Genomic DNA, 25,730 nt, shown 5'->3' with positions numbered 1-25,730 from the left:
TATTTATTGGAAACTACATTTTTTTTATAAATATGTATGCATAAATATTCATAGTTTTGGTTACAAATCTAATCATAAAGACATTTCCTTATAAATAAAAAGAGATAAAATCAAAGGGCTACTGGCAGACAGCAGCACAACCAAAGCACAGCTGCGTGAGAGACTTCAAAGCCAGTCTCTGGTAAATACTTAGAATGGGTTTTGCACAAAATTGATTCATCGGCCAATATTAATAATCACATTGCTTTCATGGGCAACGTACAATAAGTAACAACTCTCGATTCGATGCCAGCATTTTTGTACTTCGACGAGACGGAAGGCTTAAGGCATTATGGATGATTATCATAAAAAGTCCATAAATATTTTTATGGCAAGTGGGAGGTATCAAACGCTTCCATGATAACTCAACACAATGACAATTCATCACGCCTTTAAAAACTGATACAAAGTCATCAATAAAAAATAAAACTAAAGTACATAAAAAAAATTACCTATTTAACCAATGTTTTGGTTTCATCACTTTTTATGACTTTAACCTTTCCCTTACTGTGCTAAAAAAATCCACGAATTCCGGTGCTGTGTAGTCACTACACATCTCAAAATAAGCGATTTAATATCGGAAAAATATGAATAAAACAATAGCTAATCGCTTATGTTTTATTTCAAAAGTGATAATAATTGTAATTTAATTGCTGAAAACATGAAAAAACCATCGGCAGATGCTAAAAAAACGTGCGAAGGGTCCACATCTAACGACGGTCCGCGACCAACTGGCTGGCGGCTAGCAGTGCTAGCACACACAAAGCTATGCGGTCGTAGGTATCGATGGTCTAAATAAAAATACAACTGCGGACGTGTGGATTTCTCATGTTCCCGCATAGCGAACTAAAGCGGGACATCAATAGCGTGTCATTTCCTCGCACACTCTTCGCGTAGCAGTGTTACACGGTTGATTGTATTGGTGTATTTGATCCCAATTTTTAACAAAAATCTCTGATTTTTAATTGAATTTGAAAACTATGTAAAATATTATTTTTTAATTCAGTGCATAAATGTATAACGGAGGAATACCTAAAATCTGAACAAAATTTATTATATTTATAGAGTTATTAAAGATATTAGAAGCAATGTGTAGTAAATACACACCACAGATAAGGAAAGGTTAACAAATGTTTTTGTTTCATCACTTTTCATGACTTTAAAGGTGTGTTGAATTGTCATTTTGATCAGTTATCTGGTAACTGTACCAAACAGAACATCAATTTTACTTCAGACCATTTCATTTAATTGGCTTCAAATTGGTTGAGTGTTCTGTTGACCGGTGTAATGTGAGTTTTACATTTGAATAAAAATATGATCAAAACATAAAATCTCAAAGACAATAAATATTATTTCCTTCGAGACTAAAAATTATGTTTTTCCCTGAAATGATGCATTGCATCTTGAATAATTAAATTAGTTAATACATATTAGCAATTATAATATATTACTATTATAGAAAATACATTCTTAACTAGTGTTAATAATAATACCTGGATGGATGCAACTATTAGAAAGTACATGTTATATGATACACAATAGAATGAGATTCAAGTAGCCGCTGTTAACTAATATCTACCGCTGATGTGATACCAAGAAGGTTAAGTATAACATTAAATGCTGGTAGATACAGATTGTCTTGGAAATAAGTTGCAATGTTAACCTCCCCCTTACAGTGCTTCAGTTAAGTTACTGAAGATCGTCATTGACTCTACTCTTGCATTTTAAATGTCATTCACATATATTACATAATCTTTGGCTCTTATTCTGGGAATAAAAATCATTTATTTATGAATTTATTAAGTTATTTCTTCGATAATGGAATATGTATTATCATTATTGAGTATAATGACCGTTGTGAAAGTTTAACATAAGTTTAATGAGCTAAAATATTATTTTTTTTTCTAACTTTTTGCAGAAAGCAGACAATACATGTTATATAATATGTTCTTAGAGATGTATGAAAGCCAAATAAAGCAAAAACTATGAATATATACAGTGGCATAGTTAGACAATTTTTTTTATAAGTTACTAATTTAATTTAGTAGTCACTAATTTTCACTGATCAGGGAGGGTTATCTCAATCAGTGAAGAACACAACATAACATTGTGAAGATTTAATTGGTTTGTGTTTAAGAGATACATGATTTTTACTGAGCTGTGGATCATAAATAAACACATTATTTGAACTGGTGTAGGGGATGAAGAGTTTGATTTTAATGGAACTTATATAGACTGTATAACCGAGGGAAGGTGATGATATAGCAAATGGATGGTGCAAGTCGATGGCTTGAAGTGCAGACATACTTAGTAAAATAGTGAATATTACCCAATTCTCCGTAAATAAAAACAAATCAGTGCGTCTCATACTTATTGCACTTTCATAGTATGATATGTATTTTAATATTATGAACTAGAATATAAATAACCAGACGTGAATAATAGGATTAACGGCAGCCAACTGTGGACTTGCTTTTACTGTGTACTACCAGTGACATCTAGTGTCAGGGATGGGAACTACACAAATTAACATTCTTATTAAAACAAATTTTAACTCATTAGAAGCATTCAATACATGTGATCGCGATATCTTAAATTTACGTATTAATACGATGTGACAAAGTTTGAATAACATGCTTTATTAATATATTGTACATTGAGGGAAATCTTTAGTGAGACACCAGTAGAATTACAAATACATATGACTATTTGTACACTTACATTGCTGGCTTATTGACATGGTACATTACATGATACAGTAGGTATACAAGGAAACAGGTAATGACTGCCATCTCGGCCAACATTATTAATGTAAATCACAGCAATACGAATACACAGTACAACTCCTTAACCAAATGATTCCTTCAATGTTAAAGGCAAGTTAGTCTGTATACACAACACCAGTATTATAACTTCACACATTTTCAAAGTGACCATTAATACTTACAATTACAATGAAACTCACTTATAAGATTTTTTCAAGGGACTGAAACTAAATACTATGTGGGAAAACAAATAGGCGTGAAAGATGGTGAAATTGGACCATTTTATATCAGTATTTTCTTAACACCACACAGGAGGCCTTGAGGAAAAGTTTTGAGAAAAATTAAAGTAGGTACATACACATATATACTAACATAAGATTGTGTCATAAATAGTTGTTCAGAAAATGTGGGAAATAGGGGAAAAAATACTTGGCATTATATAAATTACGCAACTGTCAACAAAAAAGCAGTAGCCAAGAGTTGAATAATCTAGGAAAAGTTTTGGGTTGTGTTAATTACGCTATAAAATTTCTAAAACTTGTTATTGGGGAAGCAGCAATGACATTACAATACATCTAGACATATAATTGTCTCACAAAATTAAAACAAAACGTGGCAAGTAATAAACACACTTACGTTTCCAAAGAATTCTTAAACAAAGATAGACATTAAAATAACACATGTGTATGAACGAAATAGATGTAGGACTGGTCGGCATTTTCGTTTTTAAAAGTTGCGTCAAATAGTACATCCTACATCACGGGTGTGAACGAGATGAATCTGCACTTACTCGCTTACACTAAGATGAATATGGAATGCTATTCGAGACGATCTACTGAGTAGGCTATCCATTTTATACTTACGAATTGCTACGTTGGCTTTCTCCAATGACGCTTAAAACCTTCGAGAAACAATCGGAATATTGTACTATTTATAATAATGAGTAATTTACATGAATTCCTGGTGAAATGTTATTGCTGGACTTTTACTAGTGTTTTCAGTGTAATGGACATTCTGTCACAAACAAGGTTTGGCACTCATTTACTCAATTTGGTTAGTGATAGCAAACAACCTCAACCAAAGTACATCCATCACCATATCTTTCGCTTGCCACTTTGAGATCTCCACAATGTGTCTATAGTTTTGTAATGTCATTGGAAAGCAGCAAGAAAAATAATTTATATGGAAAAAATATAATTTTTTTGGTAATTTCGTTGTTTGTTGGAATTTCAAAGACTGAAAAAATAAAACAAAACTTAATTGTTAGTTTCTCTTCATCCTACCTCACTACATGAACTACTGATAATTTTATTTATATCACTGAGTACAAAAATTGAGAAGTAATTTAAACATATTTTGGTTTAGAGTGCCATTTTGGAATTAAACATTACTCCACCCAGTGTGAACCAAGGAAAAATCTAAATCTAAAGTACTTGAAACGCCAGCGAATTGAACTTAAAGCAATATAGACACAAGTTACTTATTTGGCAGCTGGATTTATCTTGGGTTGGCATCACTCCTCTCAAAAAGCTTGTGTTCTTAAAACCTTGGTCATTCCTGCCACTCGCAAAACATAAACAAACAATTTTTTACAAAGGAAAATTGAAGGATTAGTATTTATTAAGTAAAATCCTTTCGCTTTCGATAATCTGATTATAATTAGTCACTGACAAATTCATGGGAAAAATTAGCATAAATCAAATAAGAATCAATTGGACTATTAAATATAAAGATATTGGTTTGGAAGAATAAAAAAATATAAGTTAAGTTATAATACGCACAATGCAATCAATACAAGATCACAACTGAGATCTTAGTTTATTAAAAATAGCAGATTATAAACAACTCTCTGGTAATATAACTGCCTTAAAGGGCTCCGAGCGGCGCATGTGGGATGGAGTCTACAGATAACCTAGTTATAAACCATCAAAGCCACACCTTCAAAATCAACACCCTTATTAAGTTTCATCATATTAAATAAACAACAATCAACAAGTAAATTGACAGGTCCCACTTGACAGGTGTTTTGAAAAACGACTACACAATATGATTGGTGGCGACACGGGTCTTGTGATTTCAGAAACGATGTATACGGACTGTGCGCGACAAGTTGTTATAGACACGAGTACACAATATGATTGGTGGCGACACGAGTCTTGTGATTTCAGTAACGATGTATACGGACTGTGCACGAAAAGTATTTTGAGACACGAGTACACAATATGATGATAACGATGGATACCTTCATATTTCTGTGGAAGAAGGGTCTTGGAGTCTGGTCTTAAATCACCACCAACACCGTGTTGGACGACATTGTGAGAAAAGTTAAGGAATGGACCAACCCAACGCATTTGTCAATACGGATGTTGAGTGGCCCGTATTAAATGAGAAAAGAAATACTGATAGCACATTTTGGATAAGTATAAACAACCCAGCAACAATTATTAATGGGTTTTCCGCTCTATCTTAAAATGTCAATTTTTGACAATAAATGACTGAATTGAAAATTGAACTGATTCCATCTTTCTGTAAATTAGTGCAAGATGGTGGCCGATATTACCTTTATAACCCGCCATAGTTTGCATGGACGTGGATCTACCACAAGCTGTCAAATAGCAAATTATTTATTATGGTACCTACCTGCCTGAAGAAAGTTTGAAGAAAGAATCGCCTTTGAGGTGTGACGTTTCTTTGGACAAATTGTATAATTCTTTATTTAATTAAGTTTATTATTTAAGTACCTACTCTCAAAACTTATGATTTCAGGGGAAATTTTGATTGAAATTTATTAAATGAAAGTAAATTAGAAACATACTTTTTGGAAGCGAGGTCTACTGTTCACAGAACTACTAGTGTATGATAAATCTACAGCAAAATCACTCCTGTAAAGCAAGAGTTTTGGAGATATGTAGAACTTCACTTACAACACATCTAAATTAGAACGGAAACACATATTCAGTTTCAAAGTATTTTAAATTAATAAAACCCTTAATTTCTTTCACACAACTTGAAAATCTACTTGGGGAGATTACTCATATTAATTTAATAAATTATAATTTGGTAAATTTTAAACACCAAGATTCAGAAGAATTTTTATAAACAAATTTATTAAAACACGATGGGGTTGAAATAATATTATATCAGATGTCAAATCTTTTTTTCCACATACTTAAGTCCTAGTTCCAGAATAACATTACACTCAACTAATCTAAACGCTTTGCAAAATAGAAATTTGATTATAAGTACAAGATGTATAAAGACGTAATATGTAATAATTGAATCACATGACAAGAAGTACATTTAAAGATAAATGATGTGGTGTTTTGCACTAACAGGTAACAGGTGGTGCCATTGTGGCCTCAGGCATTTAGAACTTTAGAACTTCAAGGCCCCTGCACAATGGTGGGCCCAGGCAGGGGGCCCATGCAGGGGCCCAGCTTGCCCTTTACATGAGCGTTCGTAATTAAAGCTTATTTAAATTTAACATTTATTTACTTGTACTCTTTTTCTTGTCAACGCACTCCCTTCACTGTTACAGTTTTAAGAATATTTTAAAACACATCTTCCAGAAGAGATCATTAATTATTATTAACAGTATAAAACGATAATACATAAATGTTTTTTAGAAGGTTTACAAGGTAATTAGACAAAATTATTTATTTTGAGATTTCCGGATAACTGGAGGAAATGAAAACTAATATAATGCAATGTGGAAATTATAAAATAACCTTGGATTCCAGAAATGGAGTGCTGTACTGCTGTGGTAAGTAATAACACAGACTCTTCCTTGAGAGTCTCAAGGAATAGACTGTGGTTTTACTTACCACGGCAGTGTACATGGAGCTAATATTATCGAAATAATAGCAATAAAAACGTCAAGAGGTTTATTGAAACCAAATATGTATGTGGAAGATACACTGTATTTAGAATTTGTATCAATTATTGGCAATTTATAAGACAAAATATACAGATTACCTTTTTCCATACTCAATAATATGTAGTGCTATCCCCAAGCTAGCTAATTGGACGTCGTGCTCGTAGAAAGTGAAATATCTACGATCTATCCCTCTAATACTGTATCGTGCGCTACAAATATCACAATACCTCCACAATATCAATCACAATATTATTTGTTGCCAATAACTATTTTAAGATTATTATTGCGACTCTATAATATAATACATACGTACAAAATTAGAGACGATTTCCCCCTTAACAACTTCTGCACTGCTTCAAACTTCTGACTGTTTTAAAGGTACATAAATAATTGCACATGTGTAATCTGAATAATTAACATAAATGTAATAAATAATTTACAAAGATAAACAATAATAAATAAATAATCCTTAAAGGATGATTCCTAAAAACGTAATACATTGTTGCGCTGCTGGTTTACAGAAATATGTGTATAGAAATATCTTCAAGAAATTAAACGCAGAGTCAGCAGTTTGAGATTTCGTAGGTTTATTCAAAGGTTGAATAAAAATAGTTTAAAAGCGGTCATAAAGCGCAGAGAATAATAATATGGTGGAAATTGGGAGACTGGTTGCGCTTAGTTGCTATGAGGACCCTGTACATTAATATGCCTAACTAACTAACTCTCAGCCAGGATCTCCGAGTAGTAGTGCGGCGTGCTGAGGTAATCGAGTAGGCGGCGCGGCAGCGGCAAGTCCCCGATCAGGTCCCGGCGCACGGCCTTCAGGATCACAAACCTACGGAGTAAGGCGGGACATTATTATGCATTGTATTTTAAAACAGGAACGTTTGTCAGTTTGGGTTATCTACATTCCTACCCAATAGCTATGACGAACATAAATAACTATTAAGCCGAGCTTAACTAGCAACTGTAAGAAGGTTAACTTGACGAGGGCTTAAAGTAAAACAACATTATCTACAAAAAGACATATCAATAATTGAGCTCTCATGCGGAAAAACAGCGTTATCAAAAAAACGCTATTTTTGTTGGGCAGATCCATTCAAATAATGAGCCATATAAGCATTTACACAACCTCAACACAAATAGCAGTACAAGGCCTATTATAGTGACAGCCGGTAGTGGGCTCTCAAGACACAAGTCGGTCATTACTTAACCCATAGGAGCCGGCAAGAAACTACACAAAATAAAAAGATTTTTTGTTTAAGCCAACACATAGACAATACCATACTTGATAAAGTCACATTTTTAATATTTTCTTTAACTACAGTTAGACTTTAAGTACCCAATAGAGGTAATATCCGAAGGCAAAATGAATGTATAAGGACGACGCTGCAATAAGGAAGTTGAGTGAAAAATATTTTGACTTATAAAGAATATGTTCATGTAGATCAAAAAATATCGATTCTAAATATATAAATATATTTCTATATTATTATTCTTAGAATTAGTTAAACGTTCTTGAAAAAGCATTCAATAGCAATAGACTGTATACGCTCCACGATTGGTCGAAAGAATTCTGTCGTCACATGTGTCGTGACTTGTACGTACAACGGAACACCTATGGTGCATCTCTTTCTATTACATGAGAGATGGTCGGTTTAGATGAGAGAGGTGTATAGGCCAAAGGTTTATTTGGGTTTGTCAAATATATGTACGTATTTGTTATTATTATTATATGAAATGGATTTCTAAAGATACATATTCGTATAGTGCTTTATAATAATATGTTGTTTATTGCATAACTTAGATGTTTTTATTATTATACATGTCACATAGCATGTGATACACTTCAGGCCGCCGGCCGCTCAGAAAAGTCTCACAGTGAACTGGGCCGTAAACCGTTATTTTACTTTTGGTCTCTACTTTTCTGCGCGGTGGTCCTGAATTCGCGCGGGGAACGTCAACAAGTAGCGACGGCAATACCGTACCGGGCGTGAAAAGCAAATATTCTAACTTAAAATATTAATTTAACTATGAAATCTTAATCAATTTTCTTTTTTTTTTAATAACATCAATTATAATAGACGGTTAACATTGGTAAAAAAATTACTGGAATTCCTTGTTGAAGAATTAAAAATTTTTCCATACATAATGCTTAAGCGACGTGGTTTTCACAGTTCTAATGACGTCACACTACACCCCGCCTGTTACCGCTCGGATTCCGCTCGTTTTGGCGGGCTTAATAAAATTTAAACTTTGAGAATTAATTTAACTATGAAAACTAACTTTAAAAAAAAAAAAAATATACCAGTATTTAAGTTTGAATGCGAACATTGATAAAAAAAAATAAAAAAAATGGACTCAACTTCCTTATTGCAGTGCTTTTTAAAGGGCATGGGCACGATTCTTCAACACTGCAAATGCAGGGCTCCAGCCAATAGGGGTGAAATGAAACTGATGTTTTGTTCGATCGGCGCTTGGCATGTTAATCATTGTTATAGATATAAAGTTTTATTTCTGCGTTGTGTTTCTTTTTAATTCTTAATATGTTGTGTGTCCGGAATTTGAAATTTTATGGAAATCTTAAAAAACATATTATTAAAAGAAACCCGTGTTTCCCTACACGCCTAATTTTCTTCACAACCAGCCACTGCCACCCACCAGTGGTTATGATGGTAGATAACCCTTAGTGTCACATCGAAAGTAAGAGAGTTTGAGGGGGTGGCTGAGCGTGGGTGGGAGTGAGTGATCAAAATGTGCTTTCTAGCACATTGCTTTGTTACGGGAAGGCTGCGAATGCTTCACATTATTTCAGAATGGGCCCGCTGACTGTGTCGGTGAGTCTGGAAGGTTCTAGAAAGTTCATGAAGGTTGTCGAATGCTCTAGAAGATTCTGGAAGGAGACATTTTAAGAAGGTTCTAAACTGAGTGACGGAGTTTGTCGTTGAGTCTACAAGGTTCCGGACAGTTCGAAAATGCTCTTGAAAGTTCTGGAAGGAGCCACAGAAACGCATGGCAGGATACAGCTAGTATTGTTGATAAAACGAAAAAATATTATGTTTGACTATTACCCCTTGTTATGTAACCACATGTATCAGTCTTACCTGCACATGTGCTGTAGGCTCTGCACCCTCTTGAAGCGCGACACGGGGTAAAGCAGCTGCACGCGCATCGGCCCCAACACCGGCCGCAGGTTTAGGAAAAACAGGTAGCGTCCACTGCGCGACGTCTCCACCGCATTCTCTATGAACTCCACGATCGTGTGCGCCTTAAACATTGTACAGCTGCCAAAGCAGAAGTTTCCTGCAACCAGAACACTCGCCTATGATTCAAACAGGAAGAAACAGCAATATAACACGTTATGATCTGACGCATACTGCAAAACCATCTGCAGGTTGATCAAAGAAGGAGTCAAATAAACCAAATATAATAAAAGCAATTAAATAGAATTATGAATATGACATTCAAAGAGTTAAGAAGTCAAACTGGTTTCGGGCAGAACTGTGCATTCATTACTTAGTTATTATTATTCACGTCAGTATTAATACTTATTTATTATTATTCCAATCAAAATGAATTTATGCAAAGGACATGTAACTACTATAATAATAAATTGGCAAATATAGACACTCGTGCTGACATATTCACTGCTAGTTACTATCACTACAGAATTTCATTGTACAGTAGAACCCCGTTAATTCGAACCCCGATAATTCGAAAAAACGCGTAATTCGAAATTTTCGCCAAAAAAATTTCCGCAGAAAAATTTTTTCATACAAAAATTTTTTTAATTCGAAATTCGTTAATTCGTAATTCAAAATTTATTTTTGTCCGCGCACGAAAATTTGTTCGTGTAATTCGAAAAAAATTGATTTTTTCGTAAATAAATCATAATATTTCGTAAATCTGAATCTAAAAGTCAGCCGTGGCGGTAAAACGCCGAAAAATGTATTTTTACGTGGTTATACATCATCCTAATAAGTATTATCATTTTGTAAATCTGAATCGATTTACACTGGAATGTCATACTTTTTCAAATTTATTTCGAATATCCGAGTTTGAAGGGCCGAGAAAATACGTTTTACGCGGATATATGTCGTAGTTTTACGAGTTTACACCAAATATTTGAATTTAAAGGGTTGGCCGCGACGAAACTGGCTGCGAAATTTCGATTTACGCGTAAATGTATCGTATATTTACGAATTTATTTCGAATATTTGAATTTAAATGGCCCGCTGCGACGGAAATCGGCCGCGAAATCTCGATTTACGCGTAAATATATCGTATTTTTACGAATTTATTTCGAATATCTGAATTTTAAAGGGCCCGCCGCGACGGAAATCGGACTCGAAATTTCAATTTACGCGGAAATATATCGTATTTTTATTATCTTTACTTCGAATATCCGAGTTAAAAAATACGGCGCGACGGAAATCGGCCGAAAAATTTCGATTCACGCCGAAATATGACATATTTTTACGAATTTACTTCAAATATCTCAACTTAAAAGGCCGGCCGCGACGAAAAACTGCCGATAAAATTCGATTTACGCGGAAATATATAATATTTTTACGAATTTACATCAAATATCTGAATTTAAAGGGTCGGCCGCGATGGAAATCCGCCGCGCATTCTCGATTTACACGGAAATATATCGTATTTTTGCGAATTTATTTCGAATATCTGAATTTAAAGAGCCGGCCGCGACGAAATACGGCCGCGAATTCTCGTTTTACGCGGAAATTTATCGTATTTTTACGAATTTAAATTCAGATATTTGAAATAAAGGGCCGGCCGCGACGGAAAATTACCGCGAAATCTCGATTTAAAAAATACGGCGCGACAGAAATCGGCCGAAAAATTTCGATTCACGCCGAAATATGACATATTTTTACGAAAAACTGCCGATAAAATTCGATTTACGCGGAAATATATCATATTTTTACGAATTTACATCAAATATCTGAATTTAAAGAGTAGGCCGCGACCGAAATCGGCAGCGAAATCTCGATTTACGCGTAAATATATAGCATTTTTACGAATTTATTTCGAATATCTGAATTTTAAGGGCCCGCCGCTACGGTAATCGGCCGCGAAAATAGAGAAATAATTGGTATTAATACGAATTTACAACTAACATACCACCCGGATTTGAAGAGGCGGCCGAGAAAATCGATTTACGGAGTATTTTTTTTTTTTTTTTTCGTAAAATTTCGAATTACGTGGGTATTCGTTAATTCGAAATTTGATTTTTGATGTCCCCTGGATTTCGAATTAACGAGGTTCTACTGTATCACATTCTAACTCATATTCACGACTGTTAAATTGATTGTACCTAATATTTTAATATTACTTGCGTGGCAACTTTTCCTTATCCCTCTCCTCCCCTTTCCCGTTCCAACCCAAGTATATTTAAGTATAGTTATAGTCACTTTTATTTATTGCTGTTTATGGTAGGCATATTATAGGTTTATCGTTTGTTGAATTTACATTCGTATTATTATTTTTCCTATTTGCTGCTTTATTCTGTTTTTTTGTTTCTATTTTTATTAAATATTCTAGTTTACAGGTTAGTTTTATGTTTCTGAATATATATCTGTGAACATTAATAATTGGTCTGTTTTTTTGTTATCCTCTTATGTATATTGTATTACTAAGACTGTTTATGTTCCTCAAATAAATAAATTAATAATCTGAAACAGTTTTTTACAAACTCAAATAAAACACCATTATTACGAATAGACACGACAGTGTTAAGCTTAATAGTTCTTGCACTTGACGATAAAACCAATTTAATTATTATACTGAAATACTGGACCTAAGAGGATTAATGTGCGCAACACGTCTACATACATAAACGTACACTTCATCACCATCTACCAGTGGCGGTTCGTGGCCTATCTATAAAGTAACATCATCAGTAATTAACTTATTTTAATATCTAAATAGTAACTCAAAATAGTTCTTCTAAACTAAGCAACGGATTTTGATAGGGTTTTTAATCATTTAGAGAATTTCTTACGTAAGGTTAAGAAAGAAAAAAACAATGTTTTGTAATAATGTTGTAAAAAAAATATTTTTGGGCGCTTACATTGCTAACGCGGGGAGATACATCAAAATAATGTACTACGGAATTAAAATTATCTTAAAAATTCCTACAGAAGTCTGTGATGGTATATGTCTATCTCCTAAGTCTCCTAATCACAGTAAATGTTAAGGAAGTTTAAAGTTGCGCTTTTCGTGTATTACGTCTCAATGCTGTAAAGTCCAAATATTAGTACCCAGGTAATACAACATTATTATAGCAGTTTTATAACAGGTACAGACTAGATACAAAATGTTATAGCTAAATAAAACATATTATAAAAAATAAAAATACAGAAAAAATCTGTTTTCTACCGCTCTGGCGCCACTAGTGTTTTGTATGAACTATTTCATCCCATATTCGCTGACATTTATAACACACAAATATGATGGGATTCATTTCAAATTCGCTCTCAAGCATTATATTTCACAGGGGTGGATTTTTCAACGCGGAATTGAATGGTCCTTTGTTTAAAATTAAAACACAGGATTATCTTATCTATTTTATACCTTACAAAGAACTGCCACTGCAATCTATAAATCTGACCTGATAATGGACACTGTAGTGCTTCCGAATCGTTAGCTTAAGAAGGAAGAAGTGCAACACAGTATAATATCCCAAAAATTAATCACAATAATACTTTTGACCGAGAAAATCTTAAATCATATAATAAGTGATAAAAAAAAATTTTGTCTAGTAAAAATGTCAACAATTTACTTCCACTTCGAAGCTTTATTTTGTTTGAGTCTAAAAAACCCAACTATAGGTAAGAGCTATGGCCATAATTGCAATAATTATTTTATATTTTATGACTTGAAAATATATCCATTATTAAGTAAAGGGAAGAGCACAGTTTCATGTGTCGACAAAAGAGGACTAACTGCAGACAGAGGGGAAACAAAAAAAATGAAGGAAGACTGTGAGAACCTGGCTTAAGAGATATGAACATAAACATAGAGAAAGCTATTTCAAGCAATGTGTCAATTCTGAATAGGTGGAAAAAGGATAAATAAGGATATACATAAAATAAAACATCGCAACAGTTGTTATATGATCCTCAACAATGAGGAATACGACAGGTTTAGAAATTTTCAGTTTCTAGTACAAAATCAACATTTCTATTAAAACAATATACAAGCATACAAATACTTGCAGTACAGGTCAGGTTAACATGTTTAAAATACAGGGTATCCTGGGGGTAAAGTGCGTTAACTTCGGGAGGTGATTCTACATAATGCTAAAAGTAAAAAAGATAAATAACTTTTTTTCGAAATTCCAAGGTTTTAAGATAGTTCTTAGGTAAAAACTTTGAATAGTTTGCATGGGAAAATAAATATTCCTCCCCCCCCCCAACCACACCGAAATTAGATCACTTTACCCCAGGACACCCTGTAAAAAATCAAAATTACTGCACAACTACTTCATCAGTAATATCTGAATTTGTTCTTCATAATATTGAATTGCTTTTGCTTCTCAAAATATTTCACCATTAACTAATTTTAAATATTAAAACGAAATTTCATAGAAAAATGTCTCAAACCATTACACCCACTTGACAAGGGGAGAAAAGGATTAATCTATTAAGTTTATTTAAAATATTCATTGCTAACCACATTACATAACGCATCAATGTATTGCAAAATCAATCGCTGACAAAAACAGTGCAGCATACACACATATTTTATTGGAAAACAGGTGAAAACGCCAACAGACTGCCAATTTTGTTGAATTTGAAGTAACAAATTTTCTAACCACACTGTACAACTTAAAGTTACACACAGATACAAACTGGTCATACAAATTTATTACTTCATATATAACCAATTATGTATGAGAATCTACGCCAAGGTAAATTGGTTAATCACATTTTGGACATAAAGAAATGAATAAAGACGAATAATGGACTCAACAAGAAATAACTATGGCTTTGTTAGGTACAACCAGTGGCGGCCAGCTAATATGTGCTCCCGAGCGCCGAACAACCAACAAGATTTCCGACATGACTAATCACAATACGAAACTCGGTTCGGTTATAATATCTCATTCAAAAGGTACCTACTTATTAAGCGCGCTTAACTTGCAGACCGACTTTGACTTGTGCCTATGTTCGTAGCAGTTCGTTTTCGATTGCGATCCAAAATTTAACTGCTTTGTCGCATATTCTGTGGAACAGTCGAAAGCGTGGGTACATACCAGTTCATACTATTCTTTGCAAATAATACCATATCATGGACGGCGTTCGGGGTTTTACCACCACATCAGAAGGAACGGTTTATTCAGTAGAAAGTTAAACTAAAACGCGTATGTTTAATGTTATTGTCGATATCGTGGTTTCAATTTACCATCTGCTATTTTCAGCGAATGTTTCGCTTCTTCGATACAAGCATTTAAGATAAAATTTGTCATTAAGAGATGAGTGATGGTCAGATTACTTATTATCAGTTTAGTCAGTAGGTACTCGCCGTTGCCGGGCGCGGTCTGTTGAATTAAAAAAATTTCTTACTCTGCGAAAGTTTTTAAGTTTTTTTTTTTTTTTTGGTTTTAGGCATTTCACCCTGAAAAGAGCAATTGCAGGTTATATCGATCTTGTATATCAATTATTAATAAGGTATATCAATTGCAGGTTATACTAATTTGTGATTACTTTTGTGTTTGTTCAAAGTATAAATTAAGAATGAGTTTGAATGTGGAATACATTAAGAACAATATGTCGAGTTTTGAAAACAAAGTGATGATAAAAAATGCCGGTCCACCTAAAATCTGAACTGATAATAAAACAAGAGCGAAAATCTGGATCGAAGAAGTTTACTCGATCATTTAACAAAACAATGTATAACAAAGCTTCGTAGCTCTGTGCATGTGATCAATTGAATAGTTTATTTTGTTTTACGTGTTTAATTTACGATGTTGATTCAGTTTGGACAATCAGCGGTGTTACTGATGTAACTCACCTTTCTTAAAAAATCAAAAAACATAATTCTTGTCATTTACATTTACAAAAAGTTTTGAGCTAAAGGTTTTAGGAAAAGTTGACATCAGAATGCAATTGGATTCAGGCTACCGTGCCTAAGTTAAACACCATAATGAGATATTTAATAAAAATCGATACAGGTCAAATTTCCCAGAACATGATTTCAATGTGACGTTTAAAACGTATGACTTCCTAAATAAAGTTCAGTAAAAGTGAACTCTGTGCAATTTACGCCCGCGACGATTTTTCAAAAGCTAACGGCGCTTTATCAATTTTACAAATTTTTTATAGTACTTGTTTATTAGAAGACTTTCCCGAGACTGTGAAATTACTAAAACTTTTGTGCACCATTCATGACCTTTGGAATGACCTCAGTTGAAAGCTAAAGATGTTTCTCAACGTTAAAAATAATAAAATCTTTTTTTAACACTTTGAGCCAGGACAGACTGAACGCACTATCAGTGTTAAGCATTGATAGAGGTCTTCGCTAAACAAAAGGAGCAGAGAATAGAACTTCTTTATAAATAGGTACGTACCTTTATTTAATTTATTTTATGACTTAATGTTGTAATCCGGTGAACCCCCATATATTTTGACCACCGGCCGCCACTGGGTACAACATCATGATGAAAGCAAAAGATATGAATAATGATAATAAAAATGAGTTAGGCATACCCTGGTCGTGTTCTATTCGCACATGGCGCATGCCATTCAATTTGAATGTGAGCGTAAAGATATAATGGTCGTCGCTGCTGTCGCGCACGATGAAGGAACCGTCCGGCTCGTCGGACAGGATCTTCTCCGCCGCCTCCACAGAGATGGGGCCCCAGTACCAGCCGTACTGCAACATGAAGAGCAAAGACGTTGGAGTATTATGCATGCACTAGCTCTAGGAGACTTGTTGCCATACGCATGTGCAAGCTAAATGTGGACAAATAATAAGTCATTCCTTGGTTCCAGGGCGTATAAATTAATAAATAAATCATAAATACTAACACAATCAAAATATATCATTATATTGCCATTATTATAAAAAAGTGAAATGAAATTAATAATATTATCGACAAGTTAAGATAATACATATATGTATTATTGACAAGTTAAGATAATACGTATTTGTATTATGTGCAAAATAAAAGCTAAATCGCAAGTGCTCATCAAACTAACTATAGAACACACCGCATGATTAAATAAGTGATGTTCTGAAATTCAGTATTGTTACAAAGGTTGATCAAGAATGATAAATCATTCTTTACCATTTGACTTTTGATTCATTTTGAATTGACCTTTGGTATCAAATGACGTTGTTCAATACCAAAAGAGATTGGGTAAGATATACAAAAAGCTGTCAGAACTTACATCTTTGACTTTCTGTATGGAGGTAGCGAAGTCGATGGGCGGCTCCTCTGGGTGTGCGTGGGTGCTGGGCAACGGGGGCAAGGCACGCGTGGCCGTGACGGTGGGCGCTGGGTTGGCGGCGCGGCTGCCTCCCGCCCCCCCTCCCCCGCCACGCTCACGCCCCCGTCCTAGCCCCAGCAGGCTGCACAGGGTCTGCTTCAGGTTTAATGACAGACTCTTCGCCTGGGACTTCTTCAGTCTCTTGCCTCCCTCTTCCTTTGTCTCCTCGGTGGCGAGCTTCGGAGAAACCACTTCCTTGGACTTCTTATTATTTTTTATGTTAATTATGAAATTGTTTTTCTTACTCTTACGAATATCACGGGGGTCATTTTCATTTAATTTAGATACAGAATCCAAATTGCCCTCGAGGGACTTGTATTTAAAGCTATTATTGTTGTCGTTGCTGTTGGTCTTTAGCTTAGTCTTAACTTTGGCGACGGAGCTGTTGACCTGAGTTTCCGACTCGCTAGAACTGGAGTAGAGCGTGTGCAGGTACTTTCTCACTTCGTGCAGAGTCATGTGCATGGGCTCTCGGTCTTGACCTATGCTTGCGGCAGAAATACACTTTTTGTTCATAGAAGTACTGGGGACACTGTGTCTTTTATTGTCCGTATCGTTCACTACATCGGAAACCCGCGCACAACCCTTAGAAACTTTGGAAACATGTCGTTCGATGGGGTTGCAGATGGGCTGGCAGACGCTGCGGCCGCGCTTGCGGTAGCTTCTCTGCGATCGCTTGGTCTGGTGGCGGGGCCGGACCATGTCAATGGGGATGGCGTAAATGTCGCTGTCGAAGGGCACGTTGTACATGTCCGCTATGTCGGTGGCCGCCGACAGCGTGTGGTGGGAGATGGCTTGCGTGATGAAGCTGGAGTCATCCGACTGCGCCGGCGTGGCCAGCGAGCTGTGTGAGCAGGACAGGCGCGACACCGAGCGCGCACCCTTTCCCCTGCCTCCTCCCTCCCCCTCCTTCAGACTTCCACATTCCCACTCAGCCTGGGAGTGTTTGCTCAGTATGGGGCTATCCTGGAATACATAAATTATTTAAAATTAGAATCAAGTCAAAACCCACACATCCACTCAATTGCTCCGGACCACAATAGTGGACCTTCGCGAGAAGTGATAAAGCAGTCAAATCCACCAAAGTGGACTTGGCTCATTTATTGTTTAGTATTTTTATTTACAGCTCTATGGAAATTAAACTTCTTATAAAGTGTAAGCACTGAATTCTTATTTCTTTTAGGTAAAATTAACAGTGGCAACACTGATTCATTCAGAGTTACGACATTTCAAAAATCACTGACATTTGATGAATTTTTCCTGATTATTTTAGATGTTTCTAAAATTTGTAAGTACTTAAATTAATGTATTGTGTGGTAAAATTATATGTCGAATTCTTTTCCACTTCTATTAATATACTTTGTGTGTTGTGCACACTATTCATGAATAAGATCTGACATAAGCGACATCGTTTCAATGAATGCACTAGTTCTTCACTTAAAAGGAATAATAAATTTACCATGCAAGTTTCAAAATTATAATTTTATAATACATAGTAACAAAATCACATGAATTGGTTTATTGAGTATTGAACATTAAGTTAAGCTTGATTCGACTTAATGACTTTTTGCATTTACGATTATTGAAAATTGTAATAATAAATTCGAACATATTAATAAATGCATAAAATCCTTTGTATTTGATATAACATTGTGGAAGCTAATTAAAGAGAGATTCAGTGGGAATTCTGCCAATCCAAAAAAAACACTTAACCAGGGGCTATAAACGTAGGGTAACCCTAGTTTGAAATTAGGTACGAAAACGTAAAAATAATTAATAATAATGAATTGTCAAAATATCAAACGAGCCCCCAATCAGAATCACTCTCAAATTGTGTAAATAAATAAAAACAGGGTGGTATTTTACATTTTTTTTTTTTTTTTAAACTTCCGATTTTATTGTCCGGGTTAAATCTTCCCCATAGGAAAAACTAAACCCTTCCACACACTTTTCCACAAATGATCATCTAGTCAATCAACATTATGTAAGTGCATTATATAATCAAAATAAATACAAAACAATACAAGAACAACACGTCAACTCACCAGAGATCAAATGGGAAAATAATTCACCGACTCCAGATATTTTCATATCAGAGGGTTCGGCTCGGTAGAACTTCTAACAGGGCCATAAATCCTACTGATCCCTCAACATAAATATTTAAAAAATCTTTCGTTATCCTACATGTATTAAAAATGACCGACTTTTGCATCTTTATATATAAATTTTTTGATAGATCATATTATTATAATCAACAACCATTTTATTATTTATACGAAGAAGAAAAAAGTTAGTGTAAAAACCATGAGTTTATTAATCGTAAATACAGAAAGTCATTCGTTATTGTCATTAAGTTTTTATTTTTTAAATGCGCTAAAAAACGATAGTTATAGGAAAAAGTTTATAAAAATCTTTTGTGTGTTACAAAGGTTAAAAAAAATTTGATGATAAAAATAAACAAAAAACTTAGTCATGTTGTAGTTATCTATTGACAAACATTTGTTAGCTTTGTGCACTTACATAGAAAATAATGTAAATACGGTAATTTATTGGTAATGCTTTGGCCCTTCATATGGCTGGTATAATGTCCTAGGGCAATGCCGATTACTTTTCGTAAAAATTGGGGCAATTATATAATAAGACAAAACAAAAGTTTTACCTGAAACTGGAGGGGTGGCTCAATTGCTGAAATTACCGCCTTCGTGGGGCCTTTCTTTACTGTATTGAAGTTATCACCGCACATACGCTCCGATGTCTCTTGACAGTCATACAAGGAGAGAGATTTCTCATCATAGTCGCTTTCTTGCAACTAAAAGTACAAATAAAGATACATTATTTACTTCAGGTTTTCGAAATGAATCTATTATAATATTGTGGGCATACTGGCACAAAATGTTAAGTCGGCAATTCAAAGTTTTGGCTTAATAATGCAATAAGTTATGTTAAATTTAAATTTTCTATAATTTAACAAATGAAATAAATTTTTTTGTTTTGGAAAAAAATGTTAAATTATTTGCCTTATATTATGTCTATGGATGTGCACTTGAATGGGCAGAAAACTTTAATACAACTTAATTGTTGGTGGCTGTAGGCGTTTCACGTATCTATGACTTCTGTAAATGTCACCTAACATTTATTGTAGGTTTTTTGGCTTTTGTGCAGATGAAGTAATGTAAATGTGAACTGCATTGAAAAGAAAGCGTAGCAGTTAATTTGAAACAAGCACCTTGCAAACAAAAAATACATGTAACTTAGTGGTTTTTAACTGAAATACACTAATTTCAATCGTTTTGGTAATAAACATAAAAATTGATTATTCCTAATTAAAATTCAAACAAGCATAAATAAAAAGTTATTTTTAAATGAACACACATTACGATATTATATTTTCTTTATATCGTCACAAACTGCAATTGAATTTGATAATAAACTTTTTAAGTTGGTACAAAACATAAATGCTTTTTTTTTCTAAATAGCGATTTTAAAGTTAACATGTTTTGCCAGTATAACCACGATCCTAAATCAATATATATAATAAAAGTAAGTGTACAATGTGCGTGCCGCTAAAACTCAGGAAAGAGTCCGGGTACGATCAAGGGAGTTATATGGTGTGGTAGTCCTCTGTCTCCCATCCATCAAGAAGTTTCCCTTTTTTACCTGAAGGGCGTGCTTTTGAAGATATAAGGACTAGAAGTTTCGCCCTCTAGAAATTTCTAAAACAGTCCAGAACATTTGAGAGCATTCCGGAACATTCTGGAATGTTTGGGAGTAGTCTGGAACGTTCGGACATTTTGAACATTCGAACATCCCAGATCATAATGAACTAAAAACAGGATTACAGATCGTTTCCTGATAAACTTTTGGTAAATTCGTAATCGTGACAATAACTTGGAATCTCTAAATAGTATAAAACAAAGTCAATATCCCTGTCTGTCTGTTTTTCTGCGCTTAGTTCTTATAAACTATGCAACCGAGTTTGATAGGGTTTTCACTATCATTTAGAGAATTTCTTCCGGATGGTTTATATATATAATACACGGATATTATATTTATTGAAAGCAGAAAAAAAGTCGAGCTACATCGGGTACACGTCAGTTAGTATTACTATATAAAATAAAAGGTGATGAATCTGTTAACTGGGTTTGGGACATCGGTGTCCTCCTAAAATCCATGACTTTTTTTAAGCAATTTTAACCCTTGTGTATAAAGGAACTGTATGAAGGACAAGGTAAGAATCGCTGGCGCTAAATATCAGTTTAAAAATGACTTTTTATTTGACGTATACAGCTTCTTAGATAATAAGGCAATAACTCACCTCGGATGTAATGTGGAGCCAGCCGCTAACAGAGTCGCTGGAGACAGATCCGCTGGTGATGAGTAGACCGCTGTCTTCACTCAGTGGGGGAGCTTCTGAGTGGCCAGAGAATGATGGGGGCGACTCCATTTCCACACCATCCTTGCCTTCACACGAGACTATTCATCAAATCAGACATACTTGTTCTAAACAATCGGCCTATTGTCGGTGTTAATCCATCTCAGTTTAAGTATAAGGGGATTTTTCAGGAAAAAACCTATTAAAAAAAAAAACATACATGAAAATTTTGTTCAGTTAATAATAAATGACCAAGAGTGATTACATTTGGAACACAATGGGGGCCTTTGAAATTCCTACGGTTAACCTCTCAGACAAAGACATTTATTTACTGTGTGTTCCTTTGAGAACTGTCAAAACGTGATAATTTTTGTGTTATTTACGAGTTTTGCTAAAAGCTTCACAACTCACGTTTTGGGAAACGTAGCCTCATTCTAAAAAATGTTTTGGAAAGATTATAAAATCCATTATCGCATTGTGTTATTGTACGTAAATATTTGCGTTTCTAAATATACTACGTTCCATAGATATTCTTGAATACAGACGCATAGCGTTATTCATTATCGATACTCTGTTTTTTAAATCATGGCAATCCGTATACTAGTGATAGGAAATAAATCGATTTTTGTAAAATCTCGCGCGTTTACGTGAAAAGACGTTCTAATGTCTTGACCGCTATTATCATATTTACGTCTTTTGACATTCTGATGATCTGAGTGGTTAAGGCACGGCAACAGCACAAATAAAACAAAACACTGACGTTTATTATCACAATAATACTGCAGCTCTCTCTTACACACTACATAATAGTGTGTGAGAGAGATCTGTTTAAAACGAGACAAATAATGTACATATGAATGCTTCCCCCAAAGGAATCGTACATCTTACTCATACGTTTAAAAGAAATGAAACACCGTTGCCTTGGCATCACCGTGCCGTTGCCGTGGGAATTTGAAGAAACCAAATCAAGTGACACGGAGATAGATGGAAATTAAATACATTTCGAACACTATTTTTGTTTTCAGACTATTGAAACTATTAAAGAAATGTAATTTAATATCTACCAAAGTAGGTTTATAGCCACCTTTATACGGCGTTTCAGGATGATATAGACATAAACCACGTTACCCTCAGTTCCACCTAAGAATTTTTTTTTACTTAACTGTGAGGTCTGATTGATATGAACCCAGACTGAGAGATAATTGCGTAGTGCATAGTATTATTGTATCTTTTGGGGACAAAAAGCTGTGTGCACGATTTGTGTCAGGTTTGCTCACAGTTGAACAGAAGCAACGTTGAATAGATGTTTGAGTCAAGTGTTTGCTCACAGTTGAACAGAAGCAACGTTGAATAGATGTTTGAGTCAAGTGTTTGCTCACAGTTGATTAGAAGTAACGCTGAATGGATGTTTCAGTCAAGTGTTTGCTCACAGTTGATCAGAAGCAACGCTGAATAGATGTTTCAGTGAAGTATTTGCTCACAGTTGATTAGAAATAATGCTGAATAGATTTTTCAGTCAAGTGTTCGCTCACAGTTGATCAGAAGCAACGCTGAATAGATGTTTCAGTGAAGTATTTGCTCACAGTTGATTAGAAATAATGCTGAATAGATTTTTCAGTCAAGTGTTCGCTCACAGTTGATCAGAAGCAACGCTGAATAGATGTTTCAGTGAAGTATTTGCTCACAGTTGATTAGAAATAATGCTGAATGGATGTTTCAGTCAAGTGTTTGCTCACAGTTGATCAGAAGCAACGCTGAATAGATGTTTCAGTGAAGTATTTGCTCACAGTTGATTAGAAATAATGCTGAATGGATTTTTCAGTCAAGTGTTCGCTCACAGTTGATCAGAAGCAACGCTGAATAGATGTTTCAGTGAAGTATTTGCTCACAGTTGATTAGAAATAATGCTGAATGGATGTTTCAGTCAAGTGTTTGCTCACAGATGATCAGAAGCAACGCTGAATAGATGTTTCAGTGAAGTATTTGCTCACAGTTGATTAGAAATAATGCTGAATGGATGTTTCAGTCAAGTGTTTGGAGGGGTTTTTTTTCACCGTTTTGTAAAGTTAAAGGAACTTGGATTTATAAAAATGCCAGAGACCGAGGAGAATACATTGAACAGAATGTTGTCAACCGGCACCAAAGAAACCAAAGGCGATTTTACCAGCTGGCAAAGTGATTTTAGGCAAGCTTAAGGAATATATTTTAACTATGTTAGACTGGTCGGTGGCTGAGTTGACATCGCGTTTGGATCCCACCCAGGCGTAGTGTGTTCAATTCCTCGGCTGGCTAAGTCCTCCATCACAGAACACAAGCAACATTTTCCGCTTACTGTGGTGGTAGTAGGAGATTTTCAAATATTGTCAGGTTATTTGTAACCCAGGAATGTTTGTCTTTCTTTTAAAAGATTAAAGTTAAAGATGTTGAAAAGGAAAAACCAAGAATGGTGTGTATAATGGCTTGCTTCAAAATGTGAGCAAGAAAACCAAGGAGAAAATACCAAATTCGGGCATGAAAAAAAAATGTTGTTCAAGACAAAACATCTGTTAAAATTAATCGGGCTCTGTTTTTCTGCCTCATCCACTTTGTTTGCCAGGTTTGGCTCCTTGCAAACTTTCATTTGCTACCAAATTCTTAAACAATGGATTGGAGAGAAATTTTCGAACAATATGGAAATCATTGATGTTTTTTTAATTTATTTTTCGCACATTAACTCCACACAGGAATCCCTGAAAAAAGTAATTTCCCTAGGGTCTGTCATTTTTGGGGATGCTGGGTGGAGGGTCTTTTTGAGGAAAAGAAGGAGTGAACATCGGTCTTGAACAGACCAATGTTGTAGGAGGGAGGAAACACACTGCCGAGCTGTTGAACTCAAGAATGAATCGTAGAAACGACCCATTCTCTTGTGACAAACATTAGGCGCGCATTGTACAAGTCTATCATTTATAAATGCTTAACCAGTCAATCTAGAAAGGTTATAATGGTCCTAATGAGTTGGACACATTGGAGTGTATCGGGGTGGAAGGAAATCCAGTGAGAGGACTATAATCATTTCACACCAAAAAGGTGATGTTTTCCCTTCCAATTCCAAAACTTCCTTATCTGCCCTTGTGTGTTTAGAACAGACTGATACAGGCCAGGCGCAATTGGAGCAGTCTGCCCTTGGCGCCAACTTGCCAAGGAACTAAGGATGAGCGCACCAATGGTAACCTAACACAGCATGCTTGAGGTTTTTACTAGCGCCAAATGCCGATTGTCTCGAGGCCGGCCCTCGACAGATATATTAGGTTTAAACTATCCCCACAACATCTGACTTACGGAAATTGTTACTGATTTTAAAATCTCTGACGTAACAATATTATCTAGTTATTGCTAAGTGTTGTAGAGTGTATTGTAAGTGGTTGACAGGAACAACTTTAAGGCTATTTGATAAGAGCGCTCTTGTAGCCTTGAAGGCTGTCAAATTCCGTTAAACATCTCAATTTCAACACTTTTTATTACGATATTTTAAAACTTATTAATGAATTAGAAATAACTGTCAGTAAAAAAAAAAAAAACAAACTTTTACTTTTGTTCCGTTGGATAAAATAATTGATTTTTTTACGTCTATCGAAATGCGATTATATCGTACATAAATTGTTTCAGCGATAATTCACCTTGGATCAAATTTCTAAAGGACGTCACTGCTGTTTGATGCGAGATTATTTAAGAATGCGTGCAGTTATTGAAGTTGTTGTTGTCGAATCTATTTTCTACAAAAATTCTGTAAATTTCCCAAACAACATCCAACGGAAATTTCACGTGGTTGAGAAATAATGTATACGTTTCTTAGTTTGAAATTTGCATTTAAATTAAACATTTCTAGTGTTGCACATTTTGACATTTAACAAATAATGTCTGTCTGAGTCGATGCAACACGAATTGGGTAATGACGGATAACGGGAAGCAGTTCAGAGAATTTACCAAGACCTATCGACATTAGTCAGTTCTACCTGTGAAAGTTTGAATTGTGGAGAGAAATGATATATTTTACATTTACCTGTCCAATATGCACAAAATATTATTACGCCATATTTCAATAATATCTAATGATGTTTTCTCAGTTTTCTGCGTTTTCTTTATATTTGCTAATTTCTAATTTCTATGGTTTGGAATGGTTGAGT

General features: G+C 34.8%; 1 protein-coding gene across 1 annotated transcript; it reads right to left on the bottom strand.

Moving 5' to 3' along the window:
- Positions 1 to 25,730, bottom strand: LOC149412512 (uncharacterized). Its single transcript, XM_089645750.1, has 7 exons — positions 25,607 to 25,730; positions 21,511 to 21,766; positions 19,855 to 20,004; positions 17,097 to 18,161; positions 16,413 to 16,578; positions 9,786 to 9,984; positions 1 to 7,516 (listed from the first exon to the last, which is right to left on the bottom strand). Exons 2-7 carry the CDS (start codon positions 21,637 to 21,639, stop codon positions 7,399 to 7,401), a joined length of 1,827 nt encoding a protein of 608 aa, XP_089501876.1. The 5' UTR covers positions 21,640 to 21,766; positions 25,607 to 25,730; the 3' UTR covers positions 1 to 7,398.

Source organism: Hesperophylax consimilis, chromosome 23, assembly GCF_061612785.1.
Source record: "Hesperophylax consimilis isolate HC1 chromosome 23, BYU_Hcon_1.0, whole genome shotgun sequence".
Lineage (NCBI taxonomy): Eukaryota > Metazoa > Arthropoda > Insecta > Trichoptera > Limnephilidae > Hesperophylax > Hesperophylax consimilis.
The sequence above is the reverse complement of the archived record's forward strand: the minus strand, read 5'-3'. Positions and strand labels throughout refer to the sequence as shown.

Excerpts from the sequence above, each read along its gene's own strand:
- LOC149412512 (XM_089645750.1), bottom strand. The coding sequence starts at position 21,639 with ATGGAGTCGCCCCCATCATTCTCTGGCCACTCAGAAGCTCCCCCACTG. Across the intron at positions 18,162-19,854 it reads AGCCACCCCTCCAGTTTCAG|GATAGCCCCATACTGAGCAA; the intron begins GTAAAACTTTTG and ends TATGTATTCCAG. Across the intron at positions 16,579-17,096 it reads CCATACAGAAAGTCAAAGAT|TACGGCTGGTACTGGGGCCC; the intron begins GTAAGTTCTGAC and ends TTCATGTTGCAG.